This window comes from Amblyomma mixtum, chromosome 4, assembly GCF_055824585.1.
Source record: "Amblyomma mixtum isolate Tamu chromosome 4, ASM5582458v1, whole genome shotgun sequence".
NCBI classification, from domain to species: domain Eukaryota; kingdom Metazoa; phylum Arthropoda; class Arachnida; order Ixodida; family Ixodidae; genus Amblyomma; species Amblyomma mixtum.
In genome coordinates, this window is record NC_143015.1 from 17,671,783 (window position 1) to 17,681,010 (window position 9,228).

Here is a 9,228-nt window from a genome sequence, read left to right on the forward strand (position 1 = left end):
CTCAGTAGTGGCTCAGCACTGCGATGTAGAGCATGACGCACAGAGCGACAGCCAGGCGGGCTCAGTTGTAGCTGAGCGCAGCAATGCAGAGAATGGCGCGCAGAGCGACAGGCAAGCTGGAGAGGACAACCCCCAAAGGAATGAGCTAGGGATCTCAGGGGCAGTTTCATGTCCGTCTGTCAGCTGCGTGGAGCTGGCACTCTGCTGCAAAGCCGGAGAGGCCAGTTTTGAATTCGAGGAAAATTTCCAAAGTGCGACGGAAAAACTAGAGATAGCTAGTTGTGATCAAGAAACGCACGCGGTACAGTCTAGGCGCAGAAAGAGAAAAAGGGCAAGAACCAAGAGGAAACGGATCAAATTCAAAGCCCTAAATTCGGATGCGCGGACAGGTGCGAAAGAAAGAAATGCGGTGGAAAGAAAGGCGAAGCCTTCCCGCGTTGCGCCTCGTAAACTTAGGCTTGCAGTTACTGGTCAGGCGGCACGCAAGTCAAAGGCTGACCGCAGTAATGAAAAGGGGAGAGCGCGTCTTCCAAGCAAAACAGGCGCGAAGTGCATCAAGGGGCATCGGCCTGCAGGAAAACCTAGACCGCGTCGTCCTGACAAAGGGCCCGTAAGAGAAAGGGCAAGGCGGCCCGACAAAACAGGAGGCGCCAGGTTGCACGGTACTCAGCGCATGCAAACGCAGGCGTCGAACAACCGAGACGACGCAGGCAGGCGGGTTCGGCGGGCGCACTTGAGGGGGATTCGTCCTTCACTTTTGGCACCCCATTCTAGGAATCGCGCAGGACGAAAGGGTGGCCGAGCTTCGTGCTTGTGGCGAGAACAGGGAGCAGCTTCTCGCGCTGGTCACTGCTTGTCGTCCAGAGTCGGTCATCGACATTGCATGCACTGCCAAGGCTTTCCGAGCACGTCGAGGGGGCGCGGATGCGAAAGCGGAAGTCAGGGACGTTTTTTTTCTGCAGCCTTTTGTCACGAGTTGACCGCAGTACAATCAGTCAAAGCGCGACCCCGGCGGGCACGTCTGAAAGACTAATCCTTTCAACTCGGCGGCGGGGAGTCAGCTTTCCCCCCCGCGTGGCGACTCGAAGTGGCTGTTTCGTTTTTTTTTATTCCTCTTTTTTTTCTGTGTGTGTTTATGAAATCAGGCAGGGAAAGGCTACTTTTGAGTTAAAACAAGTTGATCGGAGGTTACTGTTTTTTTTCCCTTACCTTAGAAAGGCTCGGGCGTCACTGAGTTAGAAATCACAGGTGTCGATTTCCCATGCTACCAAGAGATAACGGCACTCACAGGAGTGCAGCTCGCGTAGAACTACGCTTAGAGTCGCGTAGACGGAGATTTGATCTCTTAATTGTCTGACACCTTACCAAAGGGAGCCTCACTGACATCCACTGAAATGACCGAAGAGAAAACTCGTCTGGGGGAAGCGCTCGTGTCCAGACCTTTGATTCGGGCCACTTATTTTGTTAAAGAAGTTCAGTGTGACGCCAGTGATAGAGGACTGGGTGCTATTTTAAGTCAAGTTGGCGACGGCCACGAAGAGCACCATGTTCAGTACGTCAGCCGCAGGCTGACCTGTAGAGAAGAAGCGTTCAGCGCTTCAGACAAAGAGCGCGCGTTTGGTTTAGACGGCACAGATGTCGGGTTACCAGAGCTACTTGAACGGCGCAAAGTTCATATTTGAGACTGATCATCGTCTCAAACATGCTTATGACAGTTTTGTCCCCCCAAAAATGGTCGCTTGCTTAGACGGAGTCCTGCTCTCCAAAACAATTTCTCGATGCGTTTCAGGAACGGAAAACCGCACGGAAATGCTGATGGATTCAGCCGATTGTTGTAGACAGGAGTACTTGGTAGGACCACCTACTGTGTGTGGATTATTGTTTTTAACCTTGGTCCAAGCAGTCCGTCTTTGGCTATTTCAAAGGGGATATATTGCGCTTTCTTGGCACCAAAATTACGCCAAAATTCAGTCATGTTTTAGTAAACATTTATTGTCATTGTGGGAAGCCTGGTGGGTCTTTGGCAAATTCCGAGCGCTTGCTTGTGGGTCAGTGCCCTGTCTCGTGGAACAGTTCACTGATGCCATTCTTTGTTGAATGTTCGAGCTTGGATGCCATTTCTGGAAACCAGCCCTTCCACCCGACTCCGGCCTCATCTCTTCCTGCCCAGCGGTCGTGAACGCTGGCCATTCGAGATTTTTCGGGCCGCGGACGAGCTGTTAAGAGTGGACAACGTGGTCCTGGAGCCGGGTGTGACTCATCGCAAAGCAAGGAATATGACGAGGCCTGGCGCCGGCGGCAGAAGCATAGACGACGACGGCCGGGGCTGTTGCACTCCAAATCACCGAACCTCCGAACCGATCGAAGGAGGCTGTGTCCCACGGACCTGGGAGAAATTACTGTCAGACGAGTGTCGTCGTTAGGCAAAGATGCGGCGAGAACTTGGGACAGCAGCAACAACGCTGGAAGCAGAGATGCACATGAAGCACGGCGGAAGCAGCGGTATACGTTGGCCGAGTCGGCCTTCGGGTCACCGAACGGGATGATGCTACGCAGGGTCACGCTGAGCGAGGCTGCTAATTGAAAGACGCTGTGTCGAATGGGTCTCGTGCTTCGGCCATCCGGCGGGGGAGTTCGAGAAGGTTCAACCACCTGCGAGAAGACTGCGGGATTCTGCTTTCCCACGGAGGCAACGCACAGAAAACTTGCGGCAGTGGTCAAGGTGACGCATCTGTGTTTGATGACTGTCTTCCCCTTCTCATCCCCCGAGCTGTGAGAGAGCGAGAGAGCTTCAGCACCGCCCGTGCCGTGGGTGGTACCGCCAGCGTCATCAATGGCCCATCCGATTGGACAACGTTATTCGAACCAAGTTCCCCAGTCAGGGATCTGGGGAACGCGAACCGTATTTAACGGGATGTTGTTGTGTGATCGGAGCATTGCATTGCATTGCATTCGATTCTCATCTGTAAATATGTAGAATAAACCCTTCTGTACAGTTTCCTCGATAACGCAGTCCGACATCGTCATTCGGAGCCGGTACCTGCGGGGCTAAACGAGTTAGTCATCTCCAGGACCCCTCCGTCTCAACCCTGGTTCCAGCGGTGGGATAGAAGCCCCATCTTTAACACTGGTTCCAGCGGTGGGCTTGTGGCCCCGTTCTCAACAACGCATACCACATAAAGTTGTGTGCTTGTTTTATACACCTTATTATTGAACTGTTTTCGTGTTTAACGTTTCATTTGAACACATCAAGGCATGTAGGATTGATTATGTTGCAGAAGATGTTTGATATATAAATCAACATGCCATGTGAATAAATATATGGTGGAAGTTCAGCAGTGGCCCTCTTTTTCTTCTTGTTTCCAATCAGTATAAGTCTCGAAGCATGAGATCACTTGCAAGAGTATAAAGACATGCTATTTGGTCTCAGTGATTCGAAAACATTTTTTCAGTGAAAAATTAGAGAGGGTGTAGGAAAGAGACACATCCAGGACAAACACAGGACACGGCATTTCTGCTGCGTGTGTCCCTTTCCTACATCCTACCTAATTTTGCACTGAAAAAAAAAAATGCTTTCAAGTTACCATCACATCACAGACAGCTTGCATTGCAAAAAAATAAAGTGGTGAAAAAGGCAGGAGACTACTAACCACATTGAAACTTCCAATAATTACAATGAAACAGTTCAACAGTCTAATAACAAATATATCACAGCTATGCAGCTGACTAAAACAATAGGAACATGAACACAATGATATCAAAAAACTGCGCTGCATGACAGGAAATGCAAAAAAAATGAACTCAAATGCACTTGAGGTTATCTAAAGAAACAAAGCGCATGATATCTTTGCTGTTACCTACGCTTCAAAAGGTATATGTTAAAATTAAGCATCACACTGGTCAACATCTGCTATGAGTTCCATTATTTTCACTTTCAAGCGAGAGGCAATTCTCGCTGGCATCCTGTCAAGGCTCATAGCAATGGACTGCCCAAAAGCCTCATTTTCTGTGCTGTGCTTGCCCAGCTGTGAAAGGAGCTGCTGCTCGAAAGTGTCACAACCCCTTCCTTTCCTTGGCCGTTTTGAGGGTGGCTCGCTCAATGTGATGTCTTCCTGACTGGCAGGTTGACCAGGACTTGATGCCAAGGGCTCCAGGTCTTCATCAATATTGGCGATGGGCGACGGTGCTGACGAATTACCTTGAATTGCGTTAAAGATTTCTTCTGCTGTTGAGGCGCTGTCACCACCTCTTGGCAGGGCACCTGAGCCCACGTTGCAGGTAGTCCTGAAAAAACAGTTTTGACTCCAGTTAGTTCAGTCTTGTCGTTTCACTTTTTTATTTTACGGCAAAAAGAGCGCCAGTGTCTTGTCGAGTGGAACAGCATTACACACAGGGAAGACGAAAGTAAGACAAACATATGAGCTTTGACTTCAACTGATGTTTGAAATTCAGTTGAAATTCAGGACCCACGTATTTGTCTTGCCTTCGTATTCGTGCCGGTGAGTAGCGCTGTTCCAGTAAGCAAAATACTAAACCAACTGCTCCAATTGTCCCCGTTAGTATTAGTGTCACAAAGTGGTGTCCTCAAACTACGGTGAGCAACGCCTCTACCTTCCAGAAGCAGGAGCCACCTCCCCGACCCATGTCCTAGGCAGGAGGCTGCCCACAGACCCTATGCAACCCTCGACCCACCCTCAGCACAAACAGCAAAGACACAGGCCGAACAACCAAGCAACGAAAAACCAATGCACATGCCACGTTAGCCCAAAACAAAGTTTACGCGAGTTCCAAGAATGCAGCTGAGCCAAACCCATGAAACCAAACATGCAAAAACACACAACACCGAAGCAGAATCCGAAGCTCGAGGATTCACAATTTTCGCAACAGATGTCTGACCGTCCGGCAAGTTCATTTGATAGCATCTTTGGTATTACTCTAGCTTTTCAAAGCTGGCCAAAATTTTATCTGATTTTATTACGGATTGAGTCCTCTCCTTTCTGAGCCGCATAAAAGCTGCGAAACGTTCCGAAAAGACCAGCAATTGTCCACACGCTTCTCCAGGGTCTTCCCCTGAAGCTATGCTGTTAAACGTAATACAGCGCAATAGTTCATAGGCAGTTACATGCAACAAAACAAAAAGCAAAAAAAAGGTACTAAATGCTCCCACAAAGACGGTGAAAGTCACAGTAAAAAAGCATAAATTAACGAAGGAGGCTCAGTGAACAACATGTGCGTGAACGTAGCACACAATTCATGCAGTACAACCAGCACATTTCATGCTCGTAACTCCACGTACCTCGAGCCGCGAAAACAGGCATTCCAAAAGAGAGAGAAAACAACTCACTTTCTTGGACGACCACAATTCTTGTAAAAGTTCATCGCATCGGCAAACTCCCACGTCTGCCTCGCAACGTAGGCGCTGCCGCTCCTTGTTGCGAGCTCGATTGATTTGAGTTCACGGGTAAAGCGATCTCGCAGCTTTTTCCACAACTTGTGGCACTCAGCAACTACAAACAGGAACAAGGGACAAACAAATCGGTCAAACATTACGGCGCAACCAGCAAGTGGGATTGGGATGCTTCGGCCGACAAACGTACAAATGAAGCCGAACGCAGCAGTCGCTAAACACCTCACCTGTGGAGAGACCACTGCGTTGCCGTATCTCTTCCCACGCGTTTTCTTTGCGCGGTAGGTCCCTGAAATCGAGTCGCTTGGTATCATACACACAGGGGTGCTGTTTTATCGCTTCAATGAACCTCTCCACCACGCTATCCGACGCAAGTTCGACGTTTGAGCCGCTGGCGCCACTCATGCTGCCCGCAAAGACATCCGCCATCTTTGTCTGCGCGATGCATTGTGGGTCGACGCGGTCGGCGGCGCCGGCGCGCGAATGGAGCAGAAGCCAAATCTGCGCCGGGCTCGTCGGGGCGCGCTGGCAGCCGCCGGTTACGTCGGCGCTGCAGTGCGTCGGACTATAGGAGGAGTTGTTTTCGGCAACGTAACGCAGCGTGTGCGAGCGCGCGCGCGCGCGCACCCCGACGAACGCGCCCCGACGAGCCCGGCGCAGATTTGGCTTCTGCTCCATTCGCGCGCCGGCGCCGCCGACCGCGTCGACCCACAATGCATCGCGCAGACAAAGATGGCGGATGTCTTTGCGGGCAGCATGAGTGTCGCCAGCGGCTCAAACGTCGAACTTGCGTCGGATAGCGTGGTGGAGAGGTTCATTGAAGCGATAAAACAGCACCCCTGTGTGTATGATACCAAGCGACTCGATTTCAGGGACCTACCGCGCAAAGAAAACGCGTGGGAAGAGATACGGCAACGCAGTGGTCTCTCCACAGGTGAGGTGTTTAGCGACTGCTGCGTTCGGCTTCATTTGTACGTTTGTCGGCCGAAGCATCCCAATCCCACTTGCTGGTTGCGCCGTAATGTTTGACCTATTTTTTTGTCCCTTGTTCCTGTTTGTAGTTGCAGAGTGCCACAAGTTGTGGAAAAAGCTGCGAGATCGCTTTACCCGTGAACTCAAAGCAATCGAGCTCGCAACAAGGAGCGGCAGCGCCTACGTTGCGAGGCAGACGTGGGAGTTTGCCGATGCGATGAACTTTTACAAGAATTGTGGTCGTCCAAGAAAGTGAGTTGTTTTCTCTCTGTTTTGGAATGCCTGTTTTCGCGGCTCGAGGTACGTGGAGTTACGAGCATGAAATGTGCTGGTTGTACTGCATGAATTGTGTGCTACGTTCACGCACATGTTGTTCACTGAGCCTCCTTCGTTAATTTATGCTTTTTTACTGTGACTTTCACCGTCTTTGTGGGAGCATTTAGTACCTTTTTTTGCTTTTTGTTTTGTTGCATGTAACTGCCTATGAACTATTGCGCTGTATTACGTTTAACAGCATAGCTTCAGGGGAAGACCCTGGAGAAGCGTGTGGACAATTGCTGGTCTTTTCGGAACGTTTCGCAGCTTTTATGCGGCTCAGAAATGAGAGGACTCAATCCGTAATAAAATCAGATAAAATTTTGGCCAGCTTTGAAAAGCTAGAGTGATACCAAAGATGCTATCAAATGAACTTGCCGGACGGTCAGACATCTGTTGCGAAAATTGTGAATCCTCGAGCTTCGGATTCTGCTTCGGTGTTGTGTGTTTTTGCATGTTTGGTTTCATGGGTTTGGCTCAGCTGCATTCTTGGAACTCGCGTAAACTTTGTTTTGGGCTAACGTGGCATGTGCATTGGTTTTTCGTTGCTTGGTTGTTCGGCCTGTGTCTTTGCTGTTTGTGCTGAGGGTGGGTCGAGGGTTGCATAGGGTCTGTGGGCAGCCTCCTGCCTAGGACATGGGTCGGGGAGGTGGCTCCTGCTTCTGGAAGGTAGAGGCGTTGCTCATCGTAGTTTGAGGACAACACTTTGTGACACTAATACTAACGGGGACAATTGGAGCAGTTGGTTTAGTATTTTGCTTACTGGAACAGCCCTACTCACCGGCACGAATACGAAGGCAAGACAAACACATGGGTCCTGAATTTCAACTGAATTTCAAACATCAGTTGAAGTCAAAGCTCATATGTTTGTCTTACTTTCGTCTTCCCTGTGTGTAATGCTGTTCCACTCGACAAGACACAGGCGCTCTTTTTGCAGTAAAATATAAAAGTGAAACGACAAGACTGAACTAACTGGACTGAAAACTGTTTTTTCAGGACTACCTGCAACGTGGGCTCAGGTGCCCTGCCAAGAGGTGATAACAGCGCCTCAACAGCAGCAGTAATCTTTAACGCAATTCAAGGTAATTCGTCAGCACCGTCGCCCATCGCCAATATTGATGAAGACCTGGAGCCCTTGGCATCAAGTCCTGGTCAACCTGCCATTCAGGAAGACATCACATTGAGCGAGCCACCCTCAAAACGGCCAAGGAAAGGAAGGGGTTGTGACACTTTCGAGCAGCAGCTCCTTTCACAGCTGGGCAAGCACAGCACAGAAAATGAGGCTTTTGGGCAGTCCATTGCTATGAGCCTTGACAGGATGCCAGCGAGAATTTCCTCTCGCTTGAAAGTGAAAATAATGGAACTCATAGCAGATGTTGACCAGTGTGATGCTTAATTTTAACATATACCATTTGAAGCGTAGGTAACAGCAAAGATATCTGCGCTTTGTTTCTTTAGATAACCTTAAGTGCATTTGAGTTCATTTTTTTGCATTTCCTCTCATGCAGCGCAGTTTTTTGATATCATTGTGTTCATGTTCCTATTGTTTTAGTCAGCTGCATAGCTGTGATATATTTGTTTTTAGACTGTTGAACTGTTTCATTGTACTTATTGGAAGTTTCAATGTGGTTAGTAGTCTCCTGCCTCTTTCACCACTTTATTTTTTTGCAATGCAAGCTGTCTGTGATGTGATGGTAACTTGAAAGCATTTTTTTCAGTGCAAAATTAGGTAGGATGTAGGAAAGGGACACACGCAGCAGAAATGCCGTGTCCTGTGTTTGTCCTGGGTGTGTCTCTTTCCTACACCCTCTCTAATTTTTCACTGAAAAAATGTTTTCGAATCACTGAGACCAAATAGCATGTCTTTATACTCTTGCAAGTGATCTCATGCTTCGAGACTTATACTGATTGGAAACAAGAAGAAAAAGAGGGCCACTGCTGAACTTACACCATATATTTATTCACATGGCATGTTGATTTATATATCAAACATCTTCCGCAACATAATCAATCCTACATGCCTTGATGTGTTCAAATGAAACGTTAAACACGAAAACAGTTCAATAATAAGGTGTATAAAACAAGCACACAACTTTATTTGGTATGCGTGTACAAAAAGCAGCAACACAAATGTTACAAGAACCGTTGCAACACACGTGTGGCATGTCATTAGTGCAATCCATGTACAACTACTGAACTGAATGATCACGAGATTGCTAAATAAAGTTTCACATTTTGAGCTGGCGTGTGACTTTTGCTTGTTTTACATGGAAAAGAACGCAGTTTACAGACAGAGAGGCAACAACTTCGTGCTGTGCATTAGCATCGCCTGACTACCGTCAGTTGCCATGGCAAGGAACCCCTTGGGGACATGAAGTACTCTGCAATGGAGTCTCGAATTCTCATGGCATCTGAAGCTGAGCGGCTGCCATTGCGAGTACCCTGATGGTTTATGTGTGCTATGGTCTGCCTCCAGCCGCCTTCTTGGACTCTGTCACCACTGACCCTGTCACCATAATCATTAGGGCAATAGG

General features: G+C 48.7%; 1 protein-coding gene and 1 pseudogene across 2 annotated transcripts; one reads left to right on the plus strand and one right to left on the minus strand.

Annotated features, from left to right (window-relative positions):
• Nucleotides 1–3,884: 3,884 nt before the first annotated feature.
• LOC149345790 (uncharacterized) lies at nt 3,885–5,962 on the minus strand (annotated as a pseudogene).
• A 163-nt stretch (nt 5,963–6,125) lies between these two features.
• LOC149345791 (uncharacterized) lies at nt 6,126–8,225 on the plus strand. 2 transcript variants are annotated; one of them, XM_089585292.1, is made up of 3 exons: nt 6,126–6,341; nt 6,469–6,631; nt 7,691–8,225. In XM_089585292.1, the coding sequence occupies exons 1-3, from the start codon at nt 6,140–6,142 to the stop codon at nt 8,088–8,090; spliced, it is 765 nt and encodes a 254-aa protein (XP_089441418.1). In that variant the 5' UTR covers nt 6,126–6,139; the 3' UTR covers nt 8,091–8,225. The 2 variants fall into 2 exon arrangements, with proteins under 2 accessions (XP_089441418.1, XP_089441417.1); XM_089585291.1 differs by lacking the exon at nt 6,126–6,341 and having other exon boundaries at nt 6,424–6,631.
• The last annotated feature ends 1,003 nt before the right edge of the window (nt 8,226–9,228 follow it).

Coding starts and splice junctions, on each gene's coding strand:
- LOC149345791 (XM_089585292.1), top strand. CDS start 6,140: ATGGCGGATGTCTTTGCGGGCAGCATGAGTGTCGCCAGCGGCTCAAAC. Junction 6,342..6,468: donor ACGCAGTGGTCTCTCCACAG/GTGAGGTGTTTA, acceptor TCCTGTTTGTAG/TTGCAGAGTGCCACAAGTTG. Junction 6,632..7,690: donor AATTGTGGTCGTCCAAGAAA/GTGAGTTGTTTT, acceptor CTGTTTTTTCAG/GACTACCTGCAACGTGGGCT.